This window comes from Salarias fasciatus, chromosome 14, assembly GCF_902148845.1.
Source record: "Salarias fasciatus chromosome 14, fSalaFa1.1, whole genome shotgun sequence".
Lineage (NCBI taxonomy): Eukaryota > Metazoa > Chordata > Actinopteri > Blenniiformes > Blenniidae > Salarias > Salarias fasciatus.
Window position 1 is genome coordinate 10,545,730 of NC_043758.1, and position 22,099 is coordinate 10,567,828.

Consider the following 22,099-nt stretch of genomic DNA (forward strand, 5'->3'; position numbering starts at 1 on the left):
CTGGTCCAGCTCTGCAGCACTGTCACTGACACAGCCTCTGTGTGTCTGCTGTCAGCTGATGGAGGTTGCCACATCTGCCCCAGATATAATATTAAAACCGTCCAACAATTGAAAGCAGTCCAAACCTCCATTAAAAATCTTAATTCTTCAGAATCGTTTTGTTAGACTTGCATCTCGATCTGTCTGGGACGCTACTGCTGCTCCCTTATTTAAAAATCTCCAGATTCTCAATATTTATGATATTAACAGTTATCAAATATGCATTTTTATGTACAAGATATTTTCTTCAGAAGACAAGGTCCCTGAGCATTTTAGGACGTACTTTGCAGCAAATTCTCATTTTCATTCTTACTCAACACGACAGGCCTCAGCTCTACATCCGCCCAAATGTCTTAAATCTAAAAGCCAGTTTTTGTTCAGGTAGAGAGGTGTCAAAGTTTGGAACAGGTGGTACCACATTGCCAACAATTGTAGATCTTCAAAAGGCGCGCAAGAGAGCATCTAATTTAAAAGTGTAGCCAAGAGAGCTCTGTACTTTAGCTTTTCCGTAGACTGCTAACTTCTTTTTTTAATTTATTTTCCGTGTTGCCTATAATGATCAACAAAAATGTCCATTTTTATGAGCATGTCCATATAAGGTCAACAGCATTTTTCTTTTCTTTTGTCTTTTTTTCTTCTTTCTTTCTTTTGTTTTGCATGAGAGTTTATGATGCTTTTTGTTGTTTTGTATTTTATTTTATTTATTTATTTATGTATGTATTTTATTTATTTGTTTTTTTTTATTTTATTTTAACAATAGCTGTATAATTTTATTAGGTGGGGAGTATTCATAAGCCTTTGGCTTGCTCGCTCCTCCCTGCACTTTCTCTTTTTTCTGCACTGGTTTGTGATATATTTTATTGTATGTGCTAAATAAACTAAACTAAACTAAACCATCTCTGTAGAGAATGCATGTTAAAACCGTAAAAACCGGATTTGCATTACAAAAAACACGTCACAAACACATTGCCATTCCATCAACCCACCTTGTGGGTTCAAAAGATGCTTGATTGTGCAGAAACACGTAACTAGTTTCCATCTGGCACCCGACTTGTTTCTGTTTAGATTGAAGCAGCAGGGCTCCGGAGTGAGGAAAAATAGGATCCTTGCTGAAAGTTTCCAGCCCGCGGCTCTGTAGCGGCGCCCGAGCAGACCGCAGCTGCGCTGTGTGAGTCCATGCGTCACGCACACAGTGGAATCGATAGCAGAATCGTTTAGGGGACAGCCAAACGATTCCTTGGAATCGAGACATGAGGAACCGGTTCTACAAAAGAATCGGTTCTCGATTCCCATCCCTACTCAAGACAGGTGAACAGTTCAGCATTTTAGCTGTGGAGGAAGTTATGCATTGTCGTCCAGGTTCAACCTTGAACTTACCTCAGCAGGAGAAAATCCTCCTTCGTAGCCGAGGCCTCAGGTGCTGCAGGCCACCTCAGCGGCCCATGGCTGGCTGGCGACTGGCTGTCCTGCTCACATGGACCACTTTCTGATTTGTAAAAGAAAAACTTAAAAATATTTGCAACAGCCATAAAGACTGCGATAAAATGAAAAAAATCATGTCAATACTTCTGATTCAAGACTAACTAAACCTTAAAAAATACTAGGTTTCAAGATTGAGGACACTTCTTCTAATTGGGTTTTGAGCTTCTTGTGGCTCAGTGAAATATGGGTTTGGCTGGATATCGTGGCCTTGTTTGGATTAAATCAGATCATTGTATGCATGTATGTGACTGACGTAAGTGAAATCTCTTCAAAATGATGTGAACGTTCATTGTTTTTGACATAAAATTTGAATAGACTGCCCATTTGTTTCGTGATGTGTGGGTTTCAGCCTTAACCTTAGAGACAAAAGGGTATTTTGACTATTTAAGATCAAACAAGGTAATTTTCTCAGTGAAAGATTAAAAACGTTAGCAGTGAAAATGAGTGTGCGTACAGTATGCAGCAGTATGGAAATCACATGCATGCTTCCTCCTCCTGAACAAACCTTTGCAGAGATGAGACATGCAGTCCTCTCCTGCAGAAAATGTTGCTACAAAATGCATTGTGCGGAGTATTGAAATAGTGTAAAGTAATGAGTGTTGTGGAGTTTCTGTTCTGTGCTAGATAGCAGCAAGATCCACCATTAATCATTTCAGAGGAACATGACAGCACCACAGAGAGGGAGCTGAAAGGATAATAAGAATACACTGTATAGAACAATGTAATTCAATCGCAATAGTTCAATAGGTTTCAGAATACATTGTACTGTCTAGAAATAGACAATTATTTTAAAATTCTCCAGGAAATGATTAGGCATAATGTGTCTAAGGTTAATAAGTTCTATCTCTTCATTTAGAATACTAAATCAGAGCGGGAGTGGAACTGGAAAGTAACTTCAGGCACGAATTTAAGAGCTAACAGGAATGTTTCATTCGGTAACCAGAGCCCGAGGCTCATTGCAGTGACAGAGATGCCGCTGGCACGACGCCAACCAGGATTATTTACACAACCTCCACGACTGTGTTTCTCCTTTGTCATTGTGTAAGATTTTCTTGAGTTTGATGGCAGGGGTGAAGACATTTTCCATATGTTCACATGCAGGGGGGGATCCATCTCCCAGGAAATCTAATAGATCACTCAGTCAATCATTGAAGTGAGCTCCACTGATGCCTGCCGAGGTGCCTGTTTGGCCATGCTGAGGCTGCACACCTGGGTCAAAATGCCCAGCTGCATCAGTCATGATTGCAGCTGCTTAACACCACAGGACACAGCTCAATGGTGACTTTAACCCTGCCAGCTAAGAGAGCCTCTGCAGAGAACATAATGGTTCTCATCTGGGAAGCTAAATATACTTAAATAGCCAGATCACATCCTGTCATTAAGATTAGAGCTGTGAGTGTCTGACGTTCTTTACATTAGTGCTTTCAAACATGCTAAACACTGCAAATTTTTGTAGTGTGTGTGTAAAAGACAAAACCCTCAAATGCAGCAGCACATCTGTAATTTATGAGGAAGCAAAAGTGAAACCAGGAGTTGGAGCAAATTTCTATAAACATTTCACCTGCACCATGCTCCACTCACTTTCTTTCCCATGAAGACAAATAAATAAAAGACAGGAGCCAAGCACAATTTTCTTTAAAGGGATACTTCAACATTTTGGCAAATTGGCCCATTTAGCACAATTCCTTAGTCATTTCGAACAGCATACTTACTTTATTTGTGAGGGCGAGCTGTTGTTTATTCAGAGGTGAGTCAGGGAAGGTTTTCGGGACGGACACAATGGAAGTGGATGGTATTTTGGTTCCCCTCGTCAAACTCATCAAATACACAATCCAACAACCCCAAAGCACTTTGGTGGACACGTTATAATCCGCACATTCACTACGCTGTGGAACACCAACAAATAATATTGTAGCGTTACGACACTGAAGCAAATACTGGGAACTACTTTTTCTTTTGAAATCACTACGCCCAGAAGCCATGTTTAGTAAGTAGTTCCGTCTTAGCAATCTTCGCATAAACATCTCAATCTCGTAATTTTGCATTAATATTTCACAGCGTAGTGAATGTGCGGATTATAACGTGTCCACCAAACTGTTTTGGCGTTGTTGGATTGTGTATTTGATGAGTTTGACGAGGGGGAACAAAAATACCGTTCACCTCCATTGTGTCTGTCCTGAAAACCTTCCCCGACTCACCTCTGAATAAACAACAGCTCGCCCTAACAAAAAAGTAAGTATGCTGTTCGAAATGTCTAAGAAATTGCGCTAAATGGGCCAATTTGCCAAAATGTTTAAGTATCCCTTTTTTTTTTTTTTTTAATTTTTTCTTTTTTTTTTCTTTCCTTAAATGTGTAGTCTGAAACAGCTCAGTGTCACATTTTCACTACTTTAAGACGATGTTGAAGAGCCTGAAAGATCTGAAAGTTGCACACCTCAAGCCACCCCCCCTAAGCTCCTCCTACTCCAATCAGTGCTTGGCCCAACGCCACAGCCCCAAGAACGTGACCACGAATCTCAACTAATGTTTTCAATGGGACCCCGCTCCAAGCCTAGGGCGACCATACGTCCTCTTTTACCCGGACATGTCCTCTTTTTACGTCCTGTCCGGGGCGCCGGGCGGGTTTTTTAAATTCAAGGAGATGTCTGGGATTCACTGTTTCTCATAGCACATAAATGTAAATTGACCAGCGCTTTGCACACAATACTGTGTTACTTTGTTGCACCAAGTAATTACCAAGAGGCAGTCTTGTGAGCCGATCTGCGCCGCGCGCTCACACACACACACACACACACACACACACACACACACACACACACACACACACACACACACACACACAGACGGAGCGGGGCAGACGGGGCTGTTCAGACAGCGGAGCACGGCATCTGATCGGTTTCTTAAGAGCGGTCCGCGCCTTACGATTGGTCGGAGTTTTTACTGTCCTTTGGCCGCTAAAGTTGTCAGATTTTTTCTGCACCTTTTTCCGTACACATAATGTATTGACTTCTCCCAGGGGGCAAGGAGCATTTCACTCAGTATGACAAAAAGTGCTTTGGGACAACATGGCCTACCCTAGCTTTAAGTCCAATGTGCCTGGAAATTCAGCCAGAGTTCAGCCATTCACGTTATCAGTTCAACCAGTAATGAAGAAAGCCTACAGTTTTAAAGTGTACTAAACAGAATTAGCAACAACCCTCCACTTAATTAGCATCTCCAGTAGTTCACCTGTTTCATCCAGGCCAAAATTACAAAAAAAAAAACCAAAAAAAAAAAATAGATGCACCAACAAAGAGTGAATGTCAGGTTACGCCCCAAACACAAAAACATTTGCCATCATTCAGTATTATTAATAACCTAATGAACATGTCTTGAGACACTGGAGGAAGCCAGAGAGGAACATTGAACCTCATCACAGAAAGGAAAAATATTAATGAAAATGTATTATAAAACACTTTCATTAGACTTATAAAAAGGATTCCTCAGGAAGATTGACAAGGTATTAACGAGACTGCAAATACAAGACAATGACAAGGTACACAGAGAGAATATTAAAACTGAAGTGAATAGAAGAACTGGACTGAAAAACTTTTTCCAATCTGAATTGAATGGAATAAGAAAAGTTAAGAAACAAGTTTCTAAAAGTTAGTCGGAAGTCTGCCATTTAAAGGATTAGCTTCAGTTTTGGCAGATGGACAATAATTCATTATCAATCAGTGATGTAAATAAGTTAGTTCAATCATGTGAGCATTTAGTCTGCAACAATCAGGGCATATTCTACAAGGGACTTAAAGGTGCTGTAGGCAGAATTACCTTCGCAAGATGGCGATTTGACCCATCCAAGATGGAGATTTGAAACCCGGAGTCGTGCCCACCTCGGGGTGCCGGGCAGGGCCGGCAGTGTCACGGCCGCCTGCGCCGGCGGGTTGATTCACTGTGACCTTTTCATGGTGGGCCTGGGGTCAAAGCCTTTTTTTAAGAATTCCAGTAAAAAAAGACAGTGTCCTCCGTGTTGTTTTGATGATGTTATGTCCGACGAGGCAGGTAAATATGCGGGCCTGGACTTCCTCGTGTGCGTTCACGAGAAACAGAGCTTTAAAGCGGCGCCCCCTCGACCAATCAGGATAGAGCCTCAGGGGATCTTCTGATTGGTCAAACATACCGGGAGCAGTCATGAATCCTTTTCAGCTCAGAACAGAGACAGATGGAAACGCTGCGCCATCGCGGTAGTGCAATTATACTACACTCCTAAAGGATTACCAATGGATACTCTAACATTTAATCCAAAGAAAACACAGAAAAATTAGCATTGGCTAGCAAAATCCTGCCTACGGCACCTTTAATTTCTTTCTTACTTTTCTTTTCTTTTTTTTTCTTTTTGAGTATGAAACTCAAGTGGGTTTTGTCACAGAACAATGAGCCTGATTAGTTAAGCAGGACGCTGAACCCACCTCATTGATCTTGACACCGCATGTGGGTACCAAGCATGTGGATTGAGATGAACCAGGAGATGAAAGAAGGGGGGGTTGGGAGGAGGGGGGGTGGGGTGCAGGCAGAACACAGTCGCATCAACACTGCCGGTCTGGGATCTGGCAACACAATCAACAAAGATGTTCTTTTATTTACCCATCAAGTCACTGCTAAGAGGCATGGTGGTGGTGTGACGGAGCCAGGGTTTATTGTTTTAAATATAAACTGTAAGCATTTTGGCTGTTCACTCAATAGTGTTGCAGACAGCAACATTTCCTAAAGGACCTCATCTTCCATCTTCATGTAATCAGGGAGAATGCAATTTTTTTAACTGAAGCACTGGCTTATGTATACAGTCAGAGTGGTTTTATTTATTTATTTTTTTCTCACATGTACAAGTTGCTCAGCAACAATACTAGTTGAGGATTCCAGAGTGTTTCTGCTGCTCAGCCCTTCGAATTTAATAGTGCTTCTCTAACTGCACCTTTTAGATCAGTGGAGACACGTTCCCTACCTGTGCCACATACTAAGTAATCCCATACGAATGAGGACGGGGAAAATGTTCTTGAATGTTTAAACTGGCATGTTTATGAATGAATGCTCCAGCCATTGAAAAGCAAAGAACACTCAACCAACCAGTGACCTAGCAGGAAAAGAATGTTTGAAACGTTTCTCACATTCCTGTGTGTATGATGCTTGTCGCCAGAGGGCTGCCATCTGCATCTGTCACCTTGCTGAAGCTAAAACAGAAGAATAGAAGAATCCGAGCCAATAATTCCTCTAAAGAGAACTGCGATTAACTTGTTTCATCCTAACAGTTGGACAGCTTCCACTGACACCACTGGTTGCTGCCATGTATAAAAGATATTAAATAGGTGAAAAAAGAACACAGTCGTTGTGATGGATGATATCGTCGGTGTGATAATGCCAAAAATCTGATACTCAGGTAGCGACAAATCTGCTCTCTGCCAAATACTGCCACTTCTGGAGTATATCCACCCGTGATTGACTGATGGGGAAAGGGGGCAGGAACTGAACAGTAGAAACTACAAGTTGTTTTATTACTGCAGAAGCTGTCCAGGGGTTTCAACATTGGGGATCTGTACCCCCAGTTTTATTTGTAAAGACTCATGAAACTCCATAAACTTGATATCTGAGTCTATATAAATTCACGTAGATTCATGATATCATACCAACGACCAACATATATGCTGTGTATATCCCATGTTGAAAACATGAAATATGATGCAAATTGAAAACAGTCATAAACAAGGATATGGAAATGTGAACCAATTAAATGTTTCCCTGCTACTGAATGTGAATCAACACTGGGAATACTGTTCCCTTCATTTTCAAACACAAATATAAAGCTATTAGGAAATGAAATCTTTCTTCATTTTAGCATAAAGCAGCTGTACACCAGGGCCTCTGACGGAATGTAATTAAGCTGTTGTATTGTAACATATGAATAAAATATGTTGACCAAGTGAAGCTCCTCCTCAAATGGGAAGAAAAGAAAAAGTGTGAAGCAGACGAGACTCAGCTGCTGGTGAAATTAAAGAGCAGCACATTGCAGCTCTCGTCTCTCCGCCTGTCTTCTGCTCGTGGTGTTTGTGGTGCCAGCAACTTACATGACATTATCTTCTTCCTGCTTTTCGCCCTATTAGAAAATAAAATTAGTTTAGGTGCCTGCAAATCTAATTAGGCTACAGGCTGAGATGGAAGGTATCCGATGTGTCACCGTATGTGCAAAAAGGTTGAGGCCAAGCCATTGATTTAGAACGGCCTGATTAGATGTAGTTCAGAAAGTGAGCTTCAGCTTTTAGTAGCAGACATTAGAACAAATGGTAAGGAAATAAAAAACAAAGGCTTTGTTTATTTGCGCATCGGAGCGTATTGTGTGATCTGTCTGTCCACTCTTTGTCTGTAAATGAGGACAGACAGGTTACACAATGACGCGGCTTCGGATTCCACAGCTATCGGTCAGTCCCATCTGTTAAGTTGTCGTCAGGCTGTTTTCTGTAGATAACAACCACACAGAATTGGTTTGCTTCCAATTCTGTAGACATTAAAGCTTCATAAATTTCAAATGAGCGTTGCTGCGGTTTAAAAAAATAAAAAAAGACTCTTTCAACTACAAAAATCATCCAACCCTACCTGAAATACACAGACCTTTCCAGAGAGAGCTTTTTCCCCATACAATGTGATGGCTGCTTTTCAAACTCTACTGGATGAATACCATGAATACCACCATAAATCAGGATTTAGCTTTTCTATACCTGAGGTAGTCCAAGTGAGTGAAGTTTCCTGAGATCTGTTTAAAATGGATTAAAAATAAATTGAAACCAAGTATCTCAGAGAGAGGGGGGGTACATCCAAAGAATCCATCTATACAGAGGGAACAAACACTTCCTGAGATTTAAAAGTTAAACAATTTCGCTCTTCAGTTTTTATTGTGAGGTAGACATATTCAGTGTTTTGGTCACCATGTACAGTCAAATATACACTCAGAGGCCAGAGGACTGAAACATGTTACCATTATGAATATCTCCAATGGCTTTTTAGAAAGTTTTTTGGAGGTTTTTTTTTTCCAAATACTAAAATGCAGAAAATAATTCTTGAAAATGATTTTGTCTTATGATTTTGTCAAAAGAAAACTGGTAAAATAACATGATCTGTTCAGTTAAGGATGGAGGATATTTCGCCGAAGGTGACCAGCATAGAGGAGTTTGAAGCTCTCAGCATTTTAATGATACCTTCCCACACTCTACAGTGTTCATCGTCAGGGGCATTTCTAGACACACACATTACCTCGTTTGTGTCATGCAGTACAACATTTTTTGCTTTATTGGTGATAATGGTACACTCATTACCAAGAAGAACTGTCACTAGATGTTAAAAAAGTTACCAAACCCTGGTTTATAAGCAGTTTCACAGTTATCCAAGGCCAGCTGTTTTTGAGCATTTTAACAATCTTACGAAACAAAGCGATATAACTATGGATAAATCATCAACCAGTCATTTTTTTATGTCTCTGCTCATAGCATGGCTTCAATTTTTATCCTGAATAAGGGAGGCAGCTTTCACTGCTACGTCAGTGATCCCTCATCCACGAGCAATGCTGCTGTCAGTGCTGGGTGTCAGTGTTGCATTATATTCCCTATTCTTATTCTCATTATTCCATACTTTGCAGCATTGATTTCACATGATTTTCATTATACTCCACTTCTTGGTGAAAAGTATAAGTCAATGTTTTCAATTTAATGTTTTTTTTATGTTTTTTTTGTTTTTTTTTTTTGAAAACCTGCTGGAAGATCTGCTTCTGTCTGCCTGAAACAGGGTTATTCTTAGCAGCTAGACTGCTGCTGGTGAAGACCTGTTACTTCTTGCCATGCATCTTCTTCAGATTCACCCTCAGGAACATGGTGAGGCAATGGTTAGCGCTCATAGTGAGTCTGGGCAAAACGTTTCTGTTTGGAGTTTGCATGTTTTCCACCTGCTGCTCCGGTTTCCTCCCTGAGGTTAACTGGTGACCCTAAGTGTGAATGTGTGTGGTTATCTCTCTGTGCTTGCCCTGTGACGGACTGGCGACCTGTTCAGGGTGTACTCTGCTCTCGTCCACAGTGAGCTGGGATTGTTTAAAGCGCCCTGTGACCCTGAAGAGGGTAAAAGCACATTCAAAGATGGATTGATTCGTGCTATAGCGCTCAAGCCACTTCACTACAAATCATTGATCCATCACCTACAGGCATTCCTGCCATCTACAGTCAAGTTCTAGCTTTCCTGAACTGGCTTCTCTCAGGCATCTTCAGTCCATACATACATTTAGGGTAAAGATCCTAGTTCTTTCTCTCATGAAGTGTGACCCATTACCACACTATTTCCCCTGTTCCAGGGCTAACACTGGTATTGTTTTGTTGTTCTTTCTAAAACAGCACAGTTCTTTGTTGGTAACAAACTGCTCCCACCTTCAAGTTCAATTGAATATTCCCTTTGTCATTTTAACTCCTGATCCTGAAAGCCGTCCTTCTGGCCAGAATAAGCAGGTTTTGTCTCATGGGTCATTTGTTTGACACCCCTGGTGTAGGTGTTAGCGAAGGCGCACTTGATGGAATTTTAGTGGAATTGTCTGATTTAATTCTGATGGGGTGAACAGACATATTGAAAAACATTGTTTCTTCCATTTCTTATACCGCTCCAAGAGTTCTGCGCAGTGGGTGGTTTCATGTTGTCATTTAAAATGAAAATCTTCGGGCTAAATAGACTTATGTTTAATCGAACGGGTCACAGAAGAACAAAATGCGTTGTGGGAAACAATATCCATCCACACATGACACAGCAGACAAGCAGCCAAGGAAAAGAAGAAAAATGCAAGCTCAGACCTAATCAAACCCGCTCCTTTCATTTTCAATAATTTGATTCAGCTCAACGCCTCGCTCTGCAACAGAGCCGGTCTCTGGTGAATCCAGCGAAAACCCTGAGAGCATGCAGGTCAATACAGCTTCTGAATCCATGCATTTCATTTCAGTTTAATAAGGTGTCATGGTGGTAAATGAGTGAGGCAAAGCCGGGCAGTTCTTCTTTGATTCAGGTGGGAATGACCGATAATGAACTGTGTCGTCTTGTCACATATGCATTTATCGGAGGAAGAACTCACTGGTGGCAGTGAAAAATACCCGTGTCAGTTCTGCCTTATCCAGGTTATTGGACAAATAATACCTTGATAAAGTCTGACAGGTTTAATCAAATAAATGTGCCTATATGTCATTATCACAGCAGCTCTTTCACACTCATTTCCAGCCTCGATTCACCAGGAGCACACATGCTTAACAGGCTGACTGGTGCTTAAACCAGGACAGTCGATATGTTCTGTCGTTCACCTGATTCTGACCCCATGTGTTGTGGCTCCCTCATGGATATTTTCTGATTCACAGTCAGATTTTGCAAAATTGTCTTCTTGATTAATAAATTGCATAAATCATCAGCCCTTCTTGCACTTCAATTGTTTTTCCTGTTAAGTTAAATATTTAATCATTTATATCTCATACTAAGCTGCCTCATAGGGGGAAAAAAAAACATGACAACTGCGTCTAATTTCTCCATTTATACTAATTACACACACGGGGTGAGGTGCATAGCATTCCCTCTGATGAATTATTACCACATTCACAGTGAGGAAACCGTCTTCACCAGCAGACCAGACACACTCCAGTCATTCCTTTTTTAATCATGTAAAAATTTACAAGAAATAAGGCATGCCAGCTAAAATTTCATTCTGTTGTAAACATCCCTCTCACCTGGTTTCTATGGAATTACATTTATGCCAAAATCTGGAATGCGCAGTGTGAAATTTTGAGTACAGGTAAAAAAAAAATTAAAAAAAAATACTCAAGCATGGAAAAAATTAATGTGAGCAAACAAAAATCTATTCTGCGCTCGAAAAATATGTTTTATGTTTGCAAGTATCGACGTACACACACACAATCATCTTCTTTTTCCACGTTTTTTTTATTTGCTCTATCCTGCAGATCTCTGCGGAATAGATTTTTGTTTGCTCAGATTAAGTTTTTCTTTGCTCAAGTTATTTTTCGGTGCTGAAAAGTTCACACTGTGTGTTGTCACAAACGTAAGTCCTCGGGTTTCTTGACAAGTCACACCGTGGTTGCATCGAATCTTCAGTTTCTGTTGTCTTTTTCGAGTTCTTTGACCGTTTCCCATTTCTCGCAGCTTTGTGCTATTTGTAGAGCCGTGGATCCGGATGAGTCCTGCAGCTTCCTGTCGGCTCCATTCAGCAGCAGAGCCTGCACGATCGGTGTGCAGCCGTGCCGAGCAGCCAGGTGCAGAGGGGTGGCCTTCGCCGTGGTTACGGCATTGACGTCCGCATGATATGATATTAATTGGAGGACGCTTGGGAAACTGACGGCATTGCATGCCAAATGCAGCGGCGTCCATCCCTGAGTATCCTCCGTGAGGTTTGGATCCGCTTGGCCTGCCAGCAGCTTCAGCACCACCTCTGGGTAACTGTGGTGGCAGGCGACGTGTAATGGAGTCCATCCGTTCTCACCTTTCGCATTCACACAGCCACCGTGAGCCTCCAGCAGGGCCACCGCTGCTTCGTGTCCCTTCAGAGCTGCCAGGTGCATGGGGGTCCAGCCTTGGAGTGTCCTGGAGTCCGGGTTGGCCCCGGTAGACAGCAGATGCCTGCTTATACCCACATGACCCTTGAGAGCAGCCAGGTGGAGCGGAGTGTATCCTTTGCTGTCGGCACAGTCGGTGCTCGCGCCACTCTTCAGCAGTCTTCTAACTATCCGGTTATGGCCTTGTTCAGCTGACATATGAAGTGCAGTGGAGAGACTTTTGCTGGTCGCATTGGGATCTGATCCCTGGGAGAGCAGGAGCTTGACGATATCCACGTGACCGTAGGCGGAGGCTAGGTGTAGCGGCGTCCTCCCTTGTGCCTCCCTCCGCTCCATCACAGTTTCACCGGACAGCCGCAAAAGCAGCAGGCGAACCACTGTCTCGTGGCCATTCTGGCAGGCCAGGTGGAGGGGCATCCAACCGGCATTTTCTTGGACATCTGCTTCAGCTCCTCTGTCCAACAGAAGGCGTACGGTCTTGCTGTCGCCGTTCTGAGCAGCAAAATGGAGCGGCGTCCAGTTGTCATCGTCTCCCTGGGTGGCAGCTGCGCCATGATCCAGCAGCAAAGACGCAATGTCATGAAACCTGGACAAAGCACATTTATAATGAGCAACAAGACTTCAAGGAATAGTTCGACATTTTGACCAAAAACAAAGTAATTCTAAGAAAAGACTTTGATCGTCTCATTTTGTGTGTTCATCGTTTAGATGCACGAAGCCTAATGTGGGGTCAGGAGGGACTTCATCATATCCCAGCTAACCTCAGAGTTTGTTGGGTTTTTTTTAAGTCAATAGTTTGGTTTCTTGGCATTTCTGAATGTGTAATTTTCCCCAGGGCTTACACAGAAAATACAGACAACCACACAAACTCACAATCGGGCACATTAGAAACCTCATCTTACCCAAAACAAATTATGTATTTGGACTGTCGGAGGAAACCCAAGCAACCAGAGAAAACCTATGCAAGCACGAAAGGAAAAAAACAAATGTATCCCATACCCCACACGCCAAGTCGAGGATCAACCAGGCTGCGAGGCAAAAGTGCAAACCTCCACCCCACACCGTGCAGCCCGGTCACATCGAGCTCCCAGAGATTGAGCCAATAACTACATTTCCAGGCAATTTCGTCTATTTAATACCATGAAAAGGAGCCAAAAATACCTTTCGTCGACCTTTAAACCTGGAGGTATTACCAGGAAAGCCAGGATATACTTTGTTCTATATCAGATATAAGGTAAATTGATAGAACGCAATAATACTGACCTGTGTAGAACAGCAATTATGAGCGGAGTGTAACCTCTGGCAGTGGCACAGTTGACTTTAGCTCCCAGACTCAGGACGTGCCTGACAGTCTCTAAATCACCGCTCTCCACGGTGAAGTGAAGGATGCTCCTGTTGCCTGAAAACTGTTTGGACACATGCTCTTTTTTCAGAGACTGCCTGAAACTGCAAAAGTCCTTTTTGTTGAGCATGGACAGAAGGCCATCTTTGCTGTGTCGCTCATCTGTGAAAGGAAAGCAAAGGACACTATAATGTGGAAAAAATTACAAAGTTTGTATTCATGTGTGCAATTGGAACATCAAGTTTTGTTTTCATAAAAAAACATTACAATAACTGACAATATTAGAATTAAAATAGTATGAGATTTAAATATTCATTGCTCAAATCAATACTTAGGAAAAATTTAATTCCAGAAACTTGTTCATTTCTCTCTCCTATTGATATTTGAGTCTGTTTTTCACCTCTGAAGGTAATATCAAAACAGGAAAAACAACTGTAAACAGCACTTTCTAAATGTCAGACCTTCAGGCATTGTACCACATCGCACATGTTTTTCCCTTCATGCTTTACCCTTGAATTTACCTGAAGAAAAGACAGGCACGACGATCTACAATGGAAAAGAGAGAAAACGCAACAAAAGTTATGATTTGTGGCATTGGTTATTACGAGGTGAAGCAGTTTGTATATTTTTCGAGACGCCGTGTACATTTGTTTTCACAGACTCTGTTCATAAACAGCTGCAGTCATCGGGTGAATTGCACTACATCCCTCAGGCTAGTGTTTTAAATTCATCGTCGTTTATTTCAATCAACTCTTGTGATTAAGAAAAAAAATATTGTGTCACATTTATTAATACGAAATCGTCCCCGAGGGCATTTCTGTTGCACTCAACAGTCAGCTTGAAGGAAAAAAATCCCAAAGTGTAATAAATTCCATCAATTCACTGGAAACAATCGGAACATCAGAGGAGTTCTCATCCTTACAAAACCTGACCTGTGTCATGAGATTTAAAGAAACGTAGCGGAATGAAGAAATTTGCATATTTGTTTCAATCCCTGACAAACAACATAGTCGGGATTTCTTGTGAGCTGTTGAGCCATCTGGAACCCCCCACCCCCTAGAGGGAACTCAGCTCTGTGTTCCAGACTCCAGCAAGCTTGATCTTAATATACTTTTGATAATAAAAAAAAAGATGAAGGCTGTATCCAATCCAGTTTACACAGGAGTAAGATTTTTGTTCTTGTTGTGCTCGATCAGCTGTGTTTCTGAGTCAAATGACACCTCGGCATACTCAATCTCCTTCCTATGAATAACATTTATTTCTGGACTGGGAAGATCATCAAATCATCGGTGTGCTGGTCTACACTGTATCTGTCAGAAGTCCTGTTGTGTCCAAAAATTAATGTACAATCTTCTTCTCTCATGCATCCAATATACTCACTCCCTGATATTGCCTTCCGTGTTGTTTCCGCCCCCTTTATGCTCCTGCAGCGTTTCCGGCTATTTCCACCTCCTAATATCTCTGCAATGACACCGGGACATGATCCACGGTCCCTTTACCCAACACACTCTCACAGTGACTGCTTCCCTGGAGTGCAACATGTGGCGTGTGCATTGAAGAGCCCAATTTCTAGCCTGTTGCTGATGACTCGCTCTCTTCTGATGACCCTACGACTCCCTGCTGTCCCCACACTATTTCTAGTTTCATGCAAATATCTTTTCTTTGTTTTCCAAATCTTCAAGCTCTGTTGTCTCCCTCTGTACAATATGTTTCAGTTCTTGTCCGAGTAATTCTACAATGAAAACTGTTTTCCTTTCTGGCTGCCTCCTTTCTGACTGCCTCCTTTCTGAATGTGACTCAGGTGAAGGCTGTACTTTGCTCTCTGTTGACTGTTCTCACAATGGTATCAAGCATTTCACATAGTGTGTCTTTACTGTAATAGTGATGATGAGTCACTGCAAATAACAGTTTTGTTTAATCTTGCCTCATTCAGACACCACAGACTGCTATTTTTCTGCTACTTTCTTTCAGCCTCTCTTCACGGCCGTCATGTCTCCGCGCCTCCAATTCCTCTGGTCATTCCTAATGGGCTACACCTGTACGACATTATTCCCCCTCTCCCAGGGTATATCAGGTGTGTTTTTCTCTCTGTGTGTGCAAGTGTTGCATCTTTCTATTTTTTTTTTTAAATCCTCAAAGATTTAGTGCTCTGTGTGAGGCTTTTGTCAGATTCTTGGATTTTGGTTTCATTAACACCTTGTTGTGCTTCCCGTGCTTCTGTTACCAGTGTTCCACTGCTTATCCCCTCATGGGATTGATTGCCATCCCAAATCCAAAACCCTGTGCTGTTGTTTCCTCATCTGAATAAACTCTGCCCGGCCAAACTACCCTCACATTCTTGACTGACAAAACAATCGCTCTCTGGTTCCATTGAATACTAATGTGCAATGCTGCAATGATGATAATGATCTAATCCATCTCAAAAAATGTAGATGCGTGAACATGCTCAGGTACGAGTCAGCTCTGATACTAGTATGTGTAAATACAAATCACCAAAGTTGTGAAATAAAGTAACGAAAAATGTTCAACGTAGATTTCAGAATAGTCAGAGAAGGTTGTTTGCCTTTTCTATTTCTCATTAAATGCCTGCTTTAGCACAATCACAGTTCACTGATCCAGCATGCATATAAGACTGGTTTGGCATCAGCAAGAAAAAAAAAAAGAAACAGTACTGGATTTAAATGTGTAAAAATGAGGTGTATAAACTCAGTAACAATGTTGCTTTTCTGCAGATTATGTGTGGGAGGACGTGCATGTTCACGTTGTGCAGGGAATTCTCGAACCCTCCTGACTGGCAACTTTTTTGAGTTCTCAGCTACATGAACGCACAGTTGGTAAAAGTTATGTGGGCTTTTCTTCAAATAGCCCATTTTAGCACTTTAGTCATCTCGAGGCTCTTTACTGGACCTCCAATCATCCACACGCACAAAATGATCGCTACAATCACACACTAACAGCCATGGCTGCCATGCAAGAAGGCTACATGCTCACGCAACATTTGGAGCAAACAACCTTCTGGTCTCAGACAACCTGCCATGAAAGTGATGGAGAGGACTGGAAGACTCCGCAGAGGGCGTCTGTCTGACCAGCAGCACAGCCTTCACTCTGAAGATGAGCTTTTACCATCAGCTAGATGATATCGAGTCGTTTCAGACTGAACTGCCCTCAGAGTTTATTTGTGCCAACCTCAATCAGAATCCAAAATACTCACAAGGCCACTTGTGTTATGAAGCAGTGTTATCAATCATGACAGTTTTGATAGTTTGTGTGCATCTGTGTGTGTGTGTGTGTGTGTGTGTGTATATGATCTAATCAAACTTGATGCAGCAGCCTGATGTTAGTGACGTAGAAAACAAATTTCCCACAGAGTATAATGACAAGTATTTTATCTAATTCAGGTGAGCACCTAAATTTCAGGATTTCACAAAGATTAGTTTGACTGTTTTGTTTTCAGGGTAATTATGTGAGTAATTTAATGAGTTGTGAAATATAAACACATTAAGATTTTCTGGATTATTAATCCTCATATCCCCCCCTGATGTTCCACTTTGTCTAAAATTACATTTTATGTTTGTAGCTAATTTTAGTGAGGTTTCTGTGAGCCGCACTTTCTGAAGATCAGTTTGTTATCACTGGCATTGTGGGCATCATAATGTCGTATGCAGCTCTGAAGTTATCCAACACATCCTCACAGAGCCACAATCGTCAGTGCATCACTTTTCGCCACAGTCTTGTCCATAACACTGAATATCTGTCACGCCTTTAAAGCTGGGATCCAAACAATATATTCTACAGCAAACATTCGAGGAAGCAGAACTAACTGGGGAGGTCAGCGGGAGGTGATCCAATTTCTGTCTCACGTCGTCGTCATGAGAGTGCATTGGTCCTGGGATCTTCATGATTTCACTCAGGGCCTCGGTTCTCCTCACCATGTCTGCAAACAAAACAGCAGTCATGCATGTGCTTACTTAAACAAATGTATTCCCAGACATGCACCTCGAAACTCCAAAGGGGTCTACTTATAATTACGCTGCAGAGAATGAACCGCTATGCATGAATTAGCGATAAATTCTTCTGTAGCTACGGTATTATTAGCCATGACTGCTGTGAACACCGCAGATTGGAGTAGCTGCTGTTAATGAATAAACATGATGCTGATTTGTATTTATTAACATGACTTCTTAAGCTATGAGTGCCTGTTTAAACAAAGGTGACCCAGTTCCTCTGGACTAAATGAGCAAATCTCGTTTGAATGTATGCGTTTCACTTGAGCATTACATGCACTTGAGTGTGTTTTCTATGGGCATGTAGTTAACTGAGTTAATAATTATTTATATACCCAAAGAAGATGAAAAATGTGCTTTCCTTGTTTTATCTCGCCTTTGAGAAACTATATCAAAATAAATACTGAAACACTTCCTTGATCAAAACACGGACATTTCAACATGACACTGAATTATCTGCTTTTCAAACATGTGGCACAAGTTTGAAAACCAACACCAGCCTTGTTTTCACATCCTCATTTAGAGGGAGAAATAACATCCCTGACTTCTCTGCTGTCAGTTTACTATGAAAATAATAATAATAATAATAATAATAATAATAATAATAATAATGCGACACTAACATGACAAATCCGACCAAACACAAATCAGGCAAATTGTACATCTTTTTCTAGGAGCGCAGCAGAGGTGCTGAATAAGTTCCAGCTCTTAGCCAAACAGACTGTACTTGTTGAAAATAAAATAAGGGAATTGTGGTGTCATCCTATTATTCCAGACCACTGGGAAACCCAATTATTTGATTTTTGGATGATTTTTAAGTGCATGAAAAATGTCTTGTAACTTAGTAACAAGATTCAAGCTTCAGAGCTTTAAATCCAAATTAGAGGCTTTCTTTCTTTCTCATTTTCTTTTGGGACCACATGGATACCCCAAAACACACAACTGCCATCATATTCTGTGACCCAGCCTCTTCCTCAACCAATCTCTGCAGAGCTCAGCTGGCAGCGTCTTGTTCAGATTGCCTGCTTATCTGCTTACTTCATATTTTTCTTTTAAGGTTTTTTTTTTTTTTTTTTTTCATAAAAATGTTAGATATTTTCAACAACATGCATTTCTTGTCAACTACACACACATATGTTTCATACTGTACCTGAGAACGGAGGCCTCTTCCTGGGATCCTGGTTCCAGCAATGCTTCATGGCGACGATCATCTGCTCACACTCACTGGGCCTCGGCTCGGGAATCTTCTTCTCACAGGGTCGTTTCCCTTCCGACACCTGTAAGAGCACCGTGGTCAAGCTGCACCCTGCGTGCACAAAACGGATGAACACATGAGCATGCTGCAGGGCGGAAACGTCACGTTTCTTCACCTCTCTCACAGCTTGGAGAGCACCCTGGTACAGACAGCAGAAAAACAATACAGTGTCCTAATGAGAGTTTTTCCTCCTTTTTTTTTTATTATAATCATATCACCAAGCTTTGTATGTGTTGCAAAGAAATTAACAAAAACAACACTTCATCCCCCCCATTCAAACTGCTTAATGTAGAAATAAATAGACACTGTGACCCAATAGACATACATATAACTTGTCGTAAAAAAAATTCTCATCTGTAAAGATGAGATGCAAAGTGAAGAAAAACCCAGTAAACGCTTCATTTGGTTTTAGTTCGAGTAGGACAAAATGATGTCTTTATTGGTCTCCTGTTGGCAGGCTTCATTCGTCTAATGGTTACAGCCTGCCTCCAGCACAAGCACCTCTACAGCGGAAAGGGTTAATCATCATGTTGAATTTTGCATGACTCCTTGCTGGGGTTGCACTATAAATCTATTTCATATGAAGATGTGATGGATGTCGGATGAATAAATTCTTACCTAAGTAAGGCTTCTGCTGCGCTAAAATCTCCCATATCACAATTCCAAAGCTGTAGATCAAAGCAAAAGAAGACACTTCAGCACTAATATTCTTAACTTTTCATATGATACACCTTCCTACGAAGTTTGTGGCTGTTTCACATGAAAGGCATAAAAAATAAGATGGCTTTCTCAGAATAGTACAATGCTTTGCAACATAAAATAAAAGGCAGAAAGACAGTAGGGTTTGAGGAGGAGTGAGTCACAGCTGAGTAGAATATATAGAATCCATCCCAGTGACTGGAGAAAGATTGAAAAAAACCATACAGTGGCGAGCAAGGTTACACCGTGCGAACTGTGGCTTGTGACTTGTGCAGCGAATCAGGAAATAAAAAAAATAAAAAAAAAGCAGGGATCCTGATAGTGCAATTGCAAAAATGCCCTTGGCAAGTCACCTGTAAACATCAAAGCTGGTTCCTGGAGGACTGGAGCACTGAGTGAAGGTCTCTGGCGGGATGTAACTTATGTTCCCTCTTGCTGTCAGACGCTCTGTGAATGTCTCGCTCCTGCTCTGCTCCCAGTGGATTAGCCCAAAATCTGAGATCTGAGTCGAGGAACGAGCATGTTGGAACAACACAGAATTATCATAAAGCGCTCAGCACGGATTGTAAAACATCAAGAGACTGTTTCCCACTCCCCGACCTTTCACCGACCTTGACGTGGAGATGATCGTCCAGCAGGATATTGGACGTCTTGAGGTTAAGATGGAGCAGCGCAGGCTTCATGCTGTGAAGGAAATTCATGCCCATGGAGATCTCATGAATCATCTGAAACTTCTTGGGCCACATCAAAGTGTGGCTGGCGAGGAGACCGTTCAGGGATCCATTAGTCATGTACTCCATCACCACAGCCGTCGCCTCGCTGCACAGTCCGTAGATAGATATGATGTACTTGAATTTCAGTTTGGCGATGTTGAACACCTCGTTTTTTATTCTCCTGTAATAGAGAAAACAACAGTTCAGCTTTGGGGAAGTTCACCCTTGAAACATTCTTTTTGTGTAAAAATGATTTCTGTATTGTCTATGCTGGAAGTGTTTCTCAAAGTGTGGGGCGGGCTTCGGCTGGAAGCAGGGGGTCAGAGGTTGCTGTTCCCCTGCATGACTTTCTTTTTTTCTTTTTTTGTTGGCATTTTTAAGAAGGAACACAGAGAAAAGTAAATTGGTTGTAAACTGTTAGTCATGTTCGCAAAATTGGGAAGTCAAAAACTACAATCAGGTGTGAAAGAAGGCACGTGTAGGCTCATCCTCCCGCACAAACGTTATAAATTGAGAGAGAAGTTGGTGAATCTGACAGCAGTTTTGGCGTAAGAATGAAGTCCCTACCTGTAAAAGTCGTTGTCAAAGCTTTTCAGGGCGCATTTCTCCCGCCAGAGTTTGAGCTTGACCTGGTACACTTGGCCAAATCTACATTCTGCCACCTTAATCCAGTCAGCCTCAAAGTCGTCCTTCCTGAAGTCGGCAAACTGCCCGGGGGATCCGTCAAGGCAGTTCATGTGTGCACAGCCCGTCTCTCTCTCTCTCTCTCTCTCTCTCTATCAAACACACACACACACACACGTCTTCCAAACACCTTTCCTCTCTAATCCTACATATAAACAGGGTTTATCCTCCAGATCAGCATCGATCAGCAGTGCCGCGGGAGCTTATGAATCACGCCGAGAAAAAGAAAGTTGTAGAACTTCAGCCTGAATTAAGCGTAGTGACAGCTGGGTGAAAAGTATGTAAAGCCACACACCAGTTTGTCAACCGGTGGGTGGAGCTGGGGTGAATAACTTGTTTGCACTGCAATGCTGCAGAGCCGGTTTCTTCCTGCCGAGGCTGCGGGCAGAAGTTTCTGCTTTCTGCAAATGAATGGATGAAGTTTATTTTTTTTATTTCTGTTGTCAAGATGGTTTGAAATATGCAGATTTGGAACTATTTACAGAATCTCCATAATGATATTCAGTGTGATAAATATGGCAATTGTGATTTGGATCTGTATACTCGGTGAGTGAGCGGCCTAATGAGCCATCTACTTCTATTAAACTACACTTTAACAAGGCACTTAACCCCCAGCAGCTCCGCTGGAACGCCTCAGTAGTCTGCAATTTGAAGTTGAGGACATGGTCATTTAGCTAACAACAGGGATCAGGTCAACCACGTGTGTGTGTGCATGCATGCACATTTGTGTGTACACACAGGTATGTATACTGCGAGCAGCTGGCTGGCTCTGTTCTAGACATTACATATGCTTGACTTGGGGACCAAAATAAACTGCATTTATTACTGACAGCGAGAGAGTTAGATAGGTATATTTACATGAGACTTGTCCAATGCAATGTGTGTTAAACATGGCCCAAAGTCAACCTGTTTCAATCCCTCTGTCTTATAATGGAATTTATGATGATTATAGCATGTGATCCCATCAGAAGAGTAGAATATATCTGAGCACTTCTTACAGTTTGATACACACAAAAAAATCGAAGCCCTATCATCAGAAGTGAGAAAAATTCTTTACTGTACCTAAATAATAGTTGTTGCCCCTCATTGAACTCATTGTTTTATGTGATCACCTGACTCTCAGTTAAACGTGGTTTATCTCTCATATCACCAATGACTTATTTTAACAGGCGTCTTTTCTGCTTTGATGCTTTCATGCAGGACAGCTTTTGGTTCAATGACTTAGAGGTTTAAAACTAACATGCCTGGCATAATCCTGGCAATCGTCTTTTGGG

General features: G+C 41.7%; 1 protein-coding gene across 1 annotated transcript; it reads right to left on the reverse strand.

Annotated features, from left to right (window-relative positions):
- Positions 1 to 8,503: 8,503 nt before the first annotated feature.
- Positions 8,504 to 21,090, reverse strand: ankk1 (ankyrin repeat and kinase domain containing 1). The gene is made up of 9 exons (XM_030109234.1): positions 20,709 to 21,090; positions 20,040 to 20,322; positions 19,782 to 19,930; positions 19,348 to 19,397; positions 18,625 to 18,780; positions 17,292 to 17,404; positions 13,992 to 14,016; positions 13,392 to 13,632; positions 8,504 to 12,714 (listed from the first exon to the last, which is right to left on the reverse strand). The coding sequence occupies exons 1-9, from the start codon at positions 20,876 to 20,878 to the stop codon at positions 11,667 to 11,669; spliced, it is 2,235 nt and encodes a 744-aa protein (XP_029965094.1). The 5' UTR covers positions 20,879 to 21,090; the 3' UTR covers positions 8,504 to 11,666.
- Positions 21,091 to 22,099: the final 1,009 nt, after the last annotated feature.

Bases quoted from the DNA above. Each gene is read 5' to 3' on its own strand.
- ankk1 (XM_030109234.1), bottom strand. From the start codon at position 20,878: ATGAACTGCCTTGACGGATCCCCCGGGCAGTTTGCCGACTTCAGGAAG. The intron at 17,405-18,624 runs GTACAGTATGAA...TTTTGTTTGCAG, and splicing joins GAAGAGGCCTCCGTTCTCAG to ACATGGTGAGGAGAACCGAG. The intron at 14,017-17,291 runs GTTAGTTCTGCT...TTTCCATTGTAG, and splicing joins ACCTCCCGCTGACCTCCCCA to ATCGTCGTGCCTGTCTTTTC.